This window comes from Zophobas morio, unplaced genomic scaffold, assembly GCF_036711695.1.
Source record: "Zophobas morio isolate AGI-343-1 ecotype UQ-CSIRO unplaced genomic scaffold, CSIRO_AGI_Zmor_V1 ptg000030l, whole genome shotgun sequence".
Classification (NCBI taxonomy): Eukaryota; Metazoa; Arthropoda; class Insecta; order Coleoptera; family Tenebrionidae; genus Zophobas; species Zophobas morio.
The window spans coordinates 18,248,998-18,261,555 of NW_026972135.1; the positions used below are offsets into that span (position 1 = coordinate 18,248,998).

A 12,558-nucleotide genomic window follows, 5' to 3' on the forward strand; every position below is an offset into this window, starting at 1 on the left:
TTATTGTATTTTATTGTTTATACCTTAATGTTTGGCTTATCGTACGTTAATTTAAAATAATGAGACCACATAGTATATCACGCAACGATAAGAAACCACATTAAATGTATTTTGTGGTTCACTCGAACTATTTTAAAATGTTGCTATTGAACGGTTCAAAACTTCCATCAGTTGGATTTGGAAGCAACACTGGTGCTGTGAGTAAAAGAAAAATGTCCATACGTATTAATATCCATCATTAGCCACCAGAGAAAGGTGAAGAACTGGAAAAAGTAATTGATTCGGCAATCCAAACGGGTTATAGGCATATAGACACGGCCTTCTTTTACCGTAATGAAAAAATAATAGGGAACACACTCCAGAAATGGTTCAAATCTGGAAAACTGGAAAGAGAAGAAACATTCATTACTACCAAACTCCCTATTTTTGGTGTACATCCCGCAAGAGTTGATTACTTTATCAAACAATCTCTGTCTAATCTTCAGATGGATTGTATCGACTTATACTTAATCCACTTTCCAGTAGGTTGTAAATTTCAAGAAGGTGCCATGTTCGCACGTGACGAGAATGGCGACATATTGATGGAGGGGCGAACTGATCATTTAGCAATATGGAAGGTGTGTACCCATTCACAACATTTATATATGTACGCAATAAAGATAATATTTATTGCTTTGATACGGATATGATGCCATCAAAGCCTTTTTTTAATGGAACCAACCGTATAATGGTGTTTTTACTTTCCGTTCATAAGGTAAGGAAGTATGTACTGCAATAGGATTCATCCGAGAGACTGTCAATTTGATGTGTTCTCGACGTTTTATGACTCCTAAAGTACGAAAAAATCGGTCCCCCGTCTAAAGTTTGATGGAAGGAATTTAATAAGATCAGATAATCCTCAAAGCTATTGGAGTGATTGTTGTGAACCGTATTAATGAATCGGATAGATGGTAAAACGGTAACCAAAATTTACCTCATCATCCTCACCATGACATCACCTCAAAAGTTTTCATGGTAAATATAAAATTTAAATTTTGTAAAATAACATACTCCTATGCTTGTAGTTTATTAATCCACCTTGATTTTTTATGTTTTACATATTACAATTTAACTTAAAATCTACAAAACCGAATGCTCTGAAAGCATGGTAAATCGCTAATTGAAACCTAATTAAATAATCGCTAATTGTCACCTCCAAAAGCTTAATGACGTTATCTCACTGAAATTTTGCTAGATAAACTCTACCTAAAATACGTAAAATATTAGGAGTCTACACTTGTGGTTTAACAACTAGATGCAAATACACAAGTTATTGCGGATTTGTGATGGCAAATTTAAAATTATGGTAGTCAACAAGAGAACAAAATTTTAATAAAACTATGCAGCGGCAGCGGCACCAGGGCGCCTCCTCGTGAACGCTTATGCCTCCAAAAGTTGAGGGGGCACCCGGGTCGCTATAAGAGTGTGGCGATCGAACTATATCAGTTTCATTCTAGAACACAGCAAAATTACCCACAGGTGGCGTTGTAGCACGAGCGGAGCTTGGGGCTCCTGGTTGTGGCTGTTCTCTTACCACGACGGTGATTCTACTCTATCGATGAGCACATGCCTCCCAGCACCCCTTTATCTAACGAAGAAACGTGCCGCGCTAACAGGCTGTTACGGTCGCGTTACTCGTGATTGGAAATCCCGGCTATTGGGACAAGCCGCGAGCATCACGTCATTCCGACCGCTCTCCTTACTTTTATACAAGATCTGCATCTTTTGTGCAGATGGTGCGACCACTAGCTCGACAAGGAACCGCGCACTCCCCTTCCGCCACGTGTTTCTGTATTATTTACCTCCAACGTTCAATTTCTATGGCTCTGATATTAAACTACAACCGAGTAAGTGTTAAAGTTTCATAAAGGTTAGTAAACAACATTTAAATTCGCCATACATTTTCATGAAATTTGAAACAGCAAAGAATTCTTACCTGAGATGATGATTGACAATTTATATGATACATGAAAAAAAACTAGCAAAGATATATAAAAACAAAAAAAGATCTGGTGTGAGATAAAATTTGTGCAGATAAAAAATATTACATGTGGTTAGAAACTGCAGAGCATGAAAATTTACGTTCAATTTAAATTATACAGCAAAGAAAATTACTGAGGCTAAAAATTGCGAGATAAAGAAAAATTGTATGAGGTGAAAAATTGCAGTTACGAAAATTACATTAATTAATATTTGCCACACTTTATCAACGATTCAAACAAAGAATTTACATGTTGTTAAATTATGCTACACTTTATCAACTATTCAAACGAAGAATTTACATATGTTAAATGATGCCACACTTTATCAACGATTCAAACGAAGAATTTACATGATGTTAAATGATACCACACTTTATCAACGATTGAAACAAATAATTTACTTGATGCTAAGTTATGCCTTGATCCAAGAAACTGGTTACAGAAAAAAATAGCTTTGAACTGTCCCCAGCTTGTCCCAAACAAACACATGATAGATAAACACAAAATGCTTCCCTAGTCGCGAGAATTACGTCTCGGTGGTGTAATTTCCCTCGTCGCGAGAAATGTGATGATGATAAATAACTGCCCAAGGGGAAAAATTTAATCCCCCCGACCCTCAGTCCTCGATATTACCGCACTTTCCACGGTCCTTTTCCCAGAGTGAGACAACGAATTAAGAAGTGTTATAATGTAACACTTAAGTATAAGCATCCAGAAACCTTATTCACAACTTGATAAATAAAGGATGAGTCCTGACTAAGTGAATTTCATGAAATTTCCTAGCGAGTGCTTTATCTGAACAATCTTATGACTGTTAAATTGTATTAGAACCAGTTAACGATTCAAATCCTAACATGAACTGTGAATTTAAGAACAATAAAACAAATTTACACCACACTGTGGCGTCGTCGTCGCTAGGATTAATTTTGATTAAACAAAGGCTTCCCCTGAACTCACACACAAAAAAAAAACAGTGACGCATCTACCAAGCAAGCCAACTTCTACCAACCCTCTCACTAGATACTACCCAGAAATTCCTTACTAGAGCTACCAACTACCAGTAAAGAACTAAATTTGCACATGGTTGCCTCTGTTTAACGATTTTCTTAATTTTTTTACTTTTAACTCGTATAGTGTGTCTAAGGTTATTTAGAGAGCTTTTCCGAAATATAAAACATTATAAATTTTGCCAATTTAATATATTTTATGATATGAGTTAAATGATGAAAAATTGCAGTTACGAAAATTACATTAATTAATATTTGCCACACTTTATCAAAGAATCAAACAAAGAATTCACATAATGTTAAATGATGCCACACTTTATCAACGATTCAAACGAAGAATTTACATGATGTTAAATGATACCACACTTTATCAACGATTGAAACAAATAATTTACTTGATGCTAAATTATGCCTTGATCCACTCGTAGTTTGAAAAAGCGCCAGGCTAGGGTCAAAAATGGTTCTTCCAGTTCCTCAGAGAAACTAGTTGTTCCAGTGGCGTACTCGAAAGCGTTTGCCGGTTCAAGAACCGGCCCAGGAGCATAAAACAAACATAATTTAAAAAGACGGAATGTAAAAGTGGTATTAGTATAAGTTGCTAGGGTTTTTATGTTGCAGTAAATATTGTTATTTTTATAACTAAATGAAGGAAATTGTAAGTCGTTTTTACTACCTGCCATTTTAAACCAAACGGCATCGCTTCTGATCCTCCGTTGTGGACCGAGCGGTCCCGATGTAGTACGGAAAGGGTCATAAATGACTTGATCTTTTACCGCCGTTTCTTTAACATTGATTCAATGAGGCATGCTCCTTCCTGTCATTCTACCTCCATGAGAAAAACAGTAAAATTAAACATTGCCTTTTAGGTGATGTGTTGCACTTCAGTAATTTAATTTTTTAAACATAAAAACATACTAATTTTACAGCTCTCTAACCAGACTAGAACCTCCATCACTTAATTTTCTTTTGTTATGAAAATGCATAAAATCTGTAATCGAAGGTTTCATTTTTAATTAGTGTTCAATACAACTTCAAGAGCCGACATGTCTTTAGTGTGGGCCATGACCCCACATTTTTCTTTTTTCAAAAATCTGAATATCTAAGGTAAAACAGTAAGATGGATTTAAAAACGACACGTGTAGGAGTATGTTAATCTATAAAATTTATTGTATTAATTTAATCAAACAAATTTTGGTTAGCTTTTGAACAATTGGTCTATTAAAACGTTGAGAAAACATTAAAGCAGCCATTCACCGGATGCTTGTTATTACAATACTTCCATAGCCTTCGTTCGACAAATAAAAATTTGTACTCGTAACGTTTGTCACTGTGTTTGCTAGAATACCTATTTTATCGCTCCATAATTAAAATTTGTTACCTATAGAAAATGGAAGAACACGTCAATTTGGGCCACATTAGATACATAGGTTTGTCAAATTATAATATCTCCCAAATTTCAACATTGATAAAATCAGCTATAATTAAACCTGCATGTTTACAAGTGGAAATTCACCCTCATTTACAACAGCGCGATCTTGTGGAGTTTTGTCACAAAAATGAAATTACGGTTGTTGGATTTTCACCTTTGGGAGCAGCAGACTACAATTTAAGAATGAAAACATACTTACCGGAATACCAGTACATTACAACTACCGCGTTTGTTCATTAATCGTCTTTCCTGGTTTTACAGAGACCAACAACTTCCGAATTTGCTAGGAAATCAGGTTATACAGAGTATTGCAAAAAAACACTCGAAGAGTGTGGCTCAAGTCATACTGAGATTTTTGATTCAAAGTGGCGTGGTTCCTATTCCAAAAAGTAGGAATTCGCAAAGAATTAAAGAAAATTTTAACATTTTTGATTTTATGTTGGATGAACATGATACAGCAGCATTGCAGGATCTAGAAGTTGGAGAAGACGCAAGAATTAGCAACTTTAAAGGTTTAATAAGAAAGTAAAAGTTTTTGTTTTATTGGCAGTATTTAAAACTGAAATTATATTCGTTGTAGAATTGAAAATCACCCAGATTACCCCTTTTAGAAGAAAATGTTTCTTAATACCATGTTTTAACCACTGTGTGTCAGTTAGCTTTATTGTAAATACCGCTGTTTGAAAAGTGTTCGTAATACTAATTCCACTCTGTATTATTATATTATAAATACCACACTAGTTCGACCATTGTTTTGATGTGGTATTCTGGTGATGGTTGTAACCTAGTAATTTATTCAGTCAATAATATTAGTACATTAAGGTTCAGAACTGTTGCTGTTTAATAAAGTTTATTGGAATTCTTTGTATAAACCTGAAAGAAGAACGTGTTTGTTGGCAATAATCTACTACAGTAATTAATAATTAACATAAATACTAGTGTACTAGGTTTATCTTAGTGTCAAGCTAAAATAAGATAACAATTACCACATCATGTGATGATAAGAAAACACAGTAAGTGAATAGACATTACATTATAATTTATTCTCATTCGAACTGTTTTAAAATGTTCCTGTTGAACGGTTCAAAACTCCCATCTATAGGATTTGGAACTAATACGGGTGTTGTGAGTACCAAAAAAAGCGTTTATATGTTCTTATAGCAAACATTAGCCAACAGAAAAAGATGGAGAACTGGAAAAAATCATAGATTCAGCAATCGAAACCGGATATAGACACATAGACACTGCACTCGTTTACCGTAATGAAAAAATAATAGGGAATACTCTCCAGAAATGGTTCAAATCCGGAAAACTAAAAAGGGAAGAAATTTTCATCACCACCAAACTTCCAATTTTTGGTGTACATCCCACCAGAGTCGACTACTGTATCAAACAATCGCTGTCCAACCTGCAGGTTGAGTGTATTGACTTATACTTAGTTCATTTTCCACTAGGTTGTAAATTCCACGAAAGTACCGTGTTTGAACGCAACGAAAACGGCGATGTAGTTATGGAGGGACCTACTGATCATTCAGCAATATGGAAGGTGAGTTCCAAAATACAATTATCAACGTTGCAATATAAAAGGTCACCGAAAGTTTCGATTCGTCGAGTGTTGTAAACGTTTGATTACAAGTATTAGAAGAGATCACATAAAATTTTGTATAAACTATTATAAAACTGATTGTTGTTTGTTGTAGAAAATGGAGGAACAAGTAGATTTGGGCCGCGTTAGATACATAGGATTGTCAAATTATACTATCCCCCAAATTTCAATAGTGATAAAATCAGCTAGAATTAAACCTGCATGTCTGCAAGTGGAAATTCACCCCTATTTACAACAGCCCGACCTCGTGGAGTTTTGTCACAAAAATGAAATTACAGTTGTTGGATTTTCACCCTTGGGAGCACCAGACTATAATTCAAGGATGAGAACTTACGTATCAGACTACAAGTAGATTATCACTGCAGTGACATTTGTTATTTAATTTGCGTTTCCTGATATTCCAGAGATCAACAACTTCCGGATATGTTAGGAAATGAGGTTATACAGTGTATTGCTAAAAAACACTCGAAAAGTGTGGCTCAAATTATACTGAGGTTTTTGGTTCAAAATGGTGTTGTTCCTATTCCAAAGAGTAGGAATCCGCAACGAATGAGAGAAAATTTTAACGTTTTCGATTTTGTGTTGGATGAGGATGATTTAAACATATTGCGAACTCTAGAAGTTGGCGAAGAAGCAAGAACTAGCACCTTTAGAAATTTCATGAAAGGGTAAACGTTTTTCATTTATTGGTAATCGTTAAAACTGTGTATGTTTGTTACAGAATCGAAAAACATCCAGATTATCCCTTTTAGAACAAATTTTATTTAATTATTGGAGAATTAGTTCTTATTGGTTCACTCTATGAAGATAAAACAGATTTCAATTCAAATCCATTACAGTAGATTATTAGTATACTCTTGTAATAGGTGTCACAGAAAATAAAGCATCATTTATTAAATTTTCAACTTAATGCTAACATAACTAACTAAATCAATATCAACAATAACATTTTATTTTAAAACAACAAATTTTATCTACCAGCCATCTGATCCTCTATTTCGTGTAATGCTTTTCCCTTAGTCTCTGGTAAAAACACCCAAACAAACACCGTTCCCCAAAACGCCACCAATCCATAAACCAGGAATGTTCCATCAACTCCCAACACATCAAACATTGCTGGGTTGGTCTTAACAACCGCAAAAAACGCCGCAAAAGCCATAAACGACGAAATACTAGAACCCACATTGCGAGTGTTTAAAGGAAACACTTCACCCATCATCGCCCAGGGTAAAGGTACGAAACCCACCGTAATGAAACTAATATAAGCCACCAAGGAGACCATTGGAATTATCGTGTACCAAAACGTGCCTAAATCTGGATGAAGTTTGACGAAATTGGTGTATCCACTCAAAAGGAACAAAGAAGTGAAGGTTCCCACTCCACTGATGATGGCCAGTGGACGTCTTCGTACATGTTTCATGATGATACAGGCCAGAACTGACATCAGGAGGCGAATCAAGTCGACTATGAGCATAGCTAAGTAGGTGTCCAAGCCATTGGTTAGGGTTTTCTGCATTATGGTCACTGTGTAGAAAGTTAGAGCATTAACACCTGCCCATTGGTTGGTAACTATGAAAACTGTGATTATTATAAGTGGTTTGAGGAATTCTTTTTTGACAAGTTGGGCTAATTGTGGTTCCTCGTTCTTCATGTTTTGTCTTTGGGTTAGTACGGCGACTTCTTTTTTTGATGCTTCTGTGTCACCGCGACACCAAAAGAACGCCTTTTCTGCATCTGATATTCTTTTGTTTTTGGCTAGCCAAGATGGCGATTCTGGCACCAGAATCAGCAGGAAGAAGCTGACGATGGGGAAAAAGCTGCAGATGATAGCTGTTGTTTTCCAGTGTAAGAATGTTCCTAATAGATGGACTAAGAATAATCCTACGGCTAGAAAGAGGGAGATTGCTCCTAGGAGAAAGTCTCTATATCTGGGTTCTGCGGTTTCACTTATGTAGACTCCCGTGGATGGTCCTAGAAGCCCTCCACACAGTCCTGTGAGGAATCTACCGGTTAGTACCATTGGTAAGTTTGAAGACAGAGCGATTAACACCCACCCTATCAAACAAGGTATGTTTGTTAGGAGTTGGGTTGCTTTTCGACCAAATTTTTCCATAAGAAGTCCTCCCAAAAGACAACCAAAGGCCATGGGAAGAGCTGCCATAGATGCTAAAAACAAACAAATAACACTAATTTTATAAATATTTCATCAAGATGTAGAATTAATAATTTTTGAATACGCAAACTGAAATAAAAAAAAAAACCTTGTTCAGATTTGTAATTCGTACTGTATGTCTAACATTTGAAGAAATAATAGAAAGAAATGTTTTAATAAAAATAAAAGAGGTAACTTACCGATCCAAGAAGCATCGCTCCGATTTATCTCTATTGAAGTCTCATTTTCCAGTTGTGGCAAAAGAATGGCGGAAAAGCCCGACGTCATCCCGAGGCTGATGGTCGATATTAAAGGACCAGAGGCCACTAAAATCTTGACATTTTTAAATTACAACACTGATACAAAACTTACTTTCTCTATTAATACCTGTTTGTATAGCGGTGGTAATTTTATTCCTCGGGATATCTCAAGACGGCTTCTTAAAGCCGTTATTATTTCGCCCACTGTGAGTGTCATTTGTGAATTTTGAATCGTTCATGCAAAATTCGGAACTGATTATAATGCACACTAAAGTGAAATTATCGGCGACTTTCACTGCTTTAGCTATTGTTCCGTTGGAATTTCATTTCTTCATCTTTCGATGACGGTGGGAAAGTGTAAAGTGTTTGTGGCATTGAAAACTAATGTAAATAAGGAGCGTAACGGTGTTAGGTAGCCTGACATGAGTTCATTTGCACGCGTGGTTAATTATTGTAATCAAGTATGAATGTATGTGTTTCAAGAACTTATTCAACGAATACATAAACATAGGAAGGTTTCGTGTTGTAAAAAAATCAAACTGTGTCTGAAATTGAGAGTAGTTAAAATTTAGAAATTTACAAAATTTTTAAACTAAATGTAGTGCAAAATGTTCACTTATTTGAAAATTACATTTGTTACACATTACCTTACTATCTTTATTCTTTTAGAATCTCCAGTTGTCAAGTTTAATTTTTCTGAGCGTAAGGAAATTGCACAAATTGCTTAATCTAAAAACAAAAAATTGTCCTAACTAGAGCTGAAATTTTTTAAATTCCTGATGTACCTTGGCGTTGTGTTTTGTTGTTCAATTTTTAATTTTGTTTTTTATTTTATTTAATCTTATAAAATCTTTGGTAAAATAATAAAGTACTACTATTAACTGCTGTTATTATTATTATTTATTATTATACCTATACAGGGTGTCCCAGAATTCGCGCCATTCCCGTGAATGACATGTTCCCTGTCCCGAACTGTGCCGTAATTCGCAAAAAGAATTGTCCAGGCTTTAACCGTGTGAGAACTGGAAGGCGATTAAGTTGACCAATAGAGAGGCTGCTTGTATATCCGAACGTTTCTATGTTCAAAGTTACCTATGCCAAGAACAAAAAATCGGGTAATACTAAAGTTGAATGAATTTTTTTCGAATCCCCCTCCGTCAACAAAAGGAAACAGAAGTGTGGTTATAAATTTAATCATTTTGACAATTGTTTGTCATAAACTGTCACGAAGTTCATCACTGACCTGAACAGACGCTTCTGCCCCCAAAGATGACTGATTAATGTACACAGAGACGTCAAGGTTTACTTTAAGGCAAGTAGCATGGCACAGAAGTTATTTCTGCTGCCATTCTAGTTAAATTGTGTTTAACTGGGCTGTACATGTCATAAGAGAAGCTGTTTCATTTCATCGTAGGCAAATAATACATTTATTACTATTCTACATAGAGTAGCTACCGAAGAGCAGGTATTAGAAGTCATTTTCTTAGAGCCCCGTGAATAATCGTCGGCACCCAGACCAACATGTGTTTCACCGATTGTTACATCGAGCAAGAGAAGATCTTTTCAACCTAGTCGGAAAGGCCGTGCTGGGGCTCCACGGAATGTACGTGTAGGTGCTGAAGAGCAAGTGTTAGGAAACATGGAAGCGGATCCTAGGAGAAGTGTCCTCTACGTAGCGCAAATTAGTGGATGTTCAAGATCGACCACTCATCGTATCCTTCAAGAGAGAAGACTGCATCCTTACCATTACACGAGAGTGCAGCATCTGCGACCAACCGACTACCCGCGACGAGTACATTTTGCTCAATGGTTACTGCGACAAAATGAACTAAATCCTGATTTTACACGGCGCATTCTTTTCACCGACGAATGTTCATTTTCCCGAGAAGGAATGTTTAATGCACACAATTGGCATTTCTGGGCACACGAAAATCCACATCTCACTAGGGTGAGAGCATATCAGGAGCGATTTACTATTAATCTATGGGCTGGAATCATTGGTACTACTGTGGTAAAAATTTTAATGCATCTGATAAAATTATCAGATTACCTGATCGCCTTAATGGGGATGCATATGCTAATTTTCTACGACTAGAGCTTCCGGCATTGTTGGAAGACGTTCCTTTGAATGTACGGCGGAATATGTGGTTTCAGCACGACGGCGCTCCTCCACATAATTCGATACTTGTACGACGAACATTGAAAAGAGTATCGTCATAGGTGGATTGGGCGTGGCAGTACTAATATCTGGCCTCCTAGATCTCTAGACCTTTCTGCTTTGGACTTTTTTTTGGAATCAAATTAAAAATTACGTATATAGAGAACCCCTAGATATGTTAGAAGAACTGGAAGAGAGACTGCACGAAGCCTACGCTACAGTTACTCCTGAGATGTTACATAATACACAACACAACATAATTCAACGAGCTAGAACTTGCATTGAAGTTAATGGTGGTCATTTTGAGCACATTGTTTAATAACGTTACAGTACAACGATTCCAGCCCATAGATTAATAGTATTGCTCTTGATATGCTCTCACGTTAGCGAAATGTGGATTTTCGTTTGCCCAGAAGTGAATTGTGCGCATTAAATATTCCTTTTCGGGAAAATGAACATTCGTCGGCGAAAAGAATGTGCCGTGAAAAATCAGGATTTAGTTCATTTTGTCGCAGTAACCATATAGCAACATGCACTCGTCGCGCAGTCGGCTCGTCGCAGATGCTGCACTTTCGTCAATAGTAAGGATGCAGATTTTTCTCTGTAAGGATACGATGCATGATCGATCTTGAGCATCCAATCATTTGTGCCACTTGTTCTTCACCGTCTATGCGTATAATCCGTGGAGCCCCAGCACGGCTTTCCGCATAGGCTGAAAAGATCCATCTTCTTTTGCTGGATGCAACAAACGACGAAACACATGCTGGTCAAGGAGCCGATGATTGGGGAAAAGACCTGTATATTCGCGCACAGCAGTGGCTGCATAGCGTGTACATTCTCCATAAATTGTTTGTATTGTTCTTAAAAAAAATTGCAACTATTGTTATAATTTTTATTCGTATCTTTTCAATCTCTAGAAAGTATGTACTCACAACTTTAAAGAAACTGTCTTAAATCATCATGTGCAACATCAATATTATTCTTGAATAAGTCTCAGTTTTCAGTATCTCCCCCACATGATTGACACCACAGCAGATACCTATGATCTTAATACACCAGAGAAGTGGAGTCTCGTCTATTTTTTCGTTGCTTAGATTAGGTATCAGCAACAAAGCTGTTCAGTAAAAATTGATACTGTTTATTGAAAATCATAATCACTGATTAATCAAAAGCGATATTTATGTTTAAATACACTTAATAACGTTCTTTGAATGGACATGTGGTACTCTTTTTTAGAAATAACGATAAACTTAATATCAGGCATATGATGCATTCTGAAAATGTACTAATTTTCGTTAAAAAGAACAACACATTATTCACGGGGCTCTAAGAAAATCACTTCTAATACCTGCTCTTCGGTAGCTACTCTATGTAGAATAGTAATAAATGTATTATTTGCCTACGATGAAATGAAACAGCTTCTCTTATGACATGTACAGCCCAGTTAAACACAATTTAACTAGAATGGCAGCAGAAATAACTTCTGTGCCATGCTACTTGCCTTAAAGTAAACCTTGACGTCTCTGTGTACATTAATCAGTCATCTTTGGGGGCAGAAGCGTCTGTTCAGGTCAGTGATGAACTTCGTGACAGTTTATGACAAACAATTGTCAAAATGATTAAATTTATAACCACACTTCTGTTTCCTTTTGTTGACGGAGGGGGATTCGAAAAAAATTCATTCAACTTTAGTATTACCCGATTTTTTGTTCTTGGCATAGGTAACTTTGAACATAGAAACGTTCGGATATAAAAGCAGCCTCTCTATTGGTCAACTTAATCGCCTTCCAGTTCTCACACGGTTAAAGCCTGGACAATTCTTTTTGCGAATTACGGCACAGTTCGGGACAGGGAACATGTCATTCACGGGAATGGCGCGAATTCTGGGACACCCTGTATATTATAAATAAATAAAAATATTCTCT

General features: G+C 36.3%; 2 protein-coding genes across 4 annotated transcripts; one reads left to right on the plus strand and one right to left on the minus strand.

The window, feature by feature from the left end:
- Positions 1–18: 18 nt before the first annotated feature.
- Positions 19–6,961, plus strand: LOC135138950 (aldose reductase B-like). 3 transcript variants are annotated; one of them, XM_064069000.1, is made up of 5 exons: positions 19–197; positions 243–617; positions 4,413–4,666; positions 4,719–4,982; positions 5,038–5,510. In XM_064069000.1, the coding sequence occupies exons 1-5, from the start codon at positions 105–107 to the stop codon at positions 5,066–5,068; spliced, it is 1,017 nt and encodes a 338-aa protein (XP_063925070.1). In that variant the 5' UTR covers positions 19–104; the 3' UTR covers positions 5,069–5,510. The 3 variants fall into 3 exon arrangements, with proteins under 3 accessions (XP_063925070.1, XP_063925069.1, XP_063925071.1); XM_064068999.1 differs by lacking the exons at positions 243–617; positions 4,413–4,666; positions 4,719–4,982; positions 5,038–5,510 and adding exons at positions 5,629–6,003; positions 6,158–6,411; positions 6,468–6,731; positions 6,785–6,961 and having other exon boundaries at positions 123–197; XM_064069001.1 differs by lacking the exons at positions 19–197; positions 243–617; positions 4,413–4,666; positions 4,719–4,982 and adding exons at positions 5,629–6,003; positions 6,158–6,411; positions 6,468–6,731; positions 6,785–6,961 and having other exon boundaries at positions 5,123–5,582.
- On the minus strand, positions 6,938–8,847 carry LOC135138948 (facilitated trehalose transporter Tret1-like). The gene is made up of 3 exons (XM_064068996.1): positions 8,603–8,847; positions 8,416–8,548; positions 6,938–8,229 (listed from the first exon to the last, which is right to left on the minus strand). Exons 1-3 carry the CDS (start codon positions 8,690–8,692, stop codon positions 7,034–7,036), a joined length of 1,419 nt encoding a protein of 472 aa, XP_063925066.1. The 5' UTR covers positions 8,693–8,847; the 3' UTR covers positions 6,938–7,033.
- Positions 8,848–12,558: the final 3,711 nt, after the last annotated feature.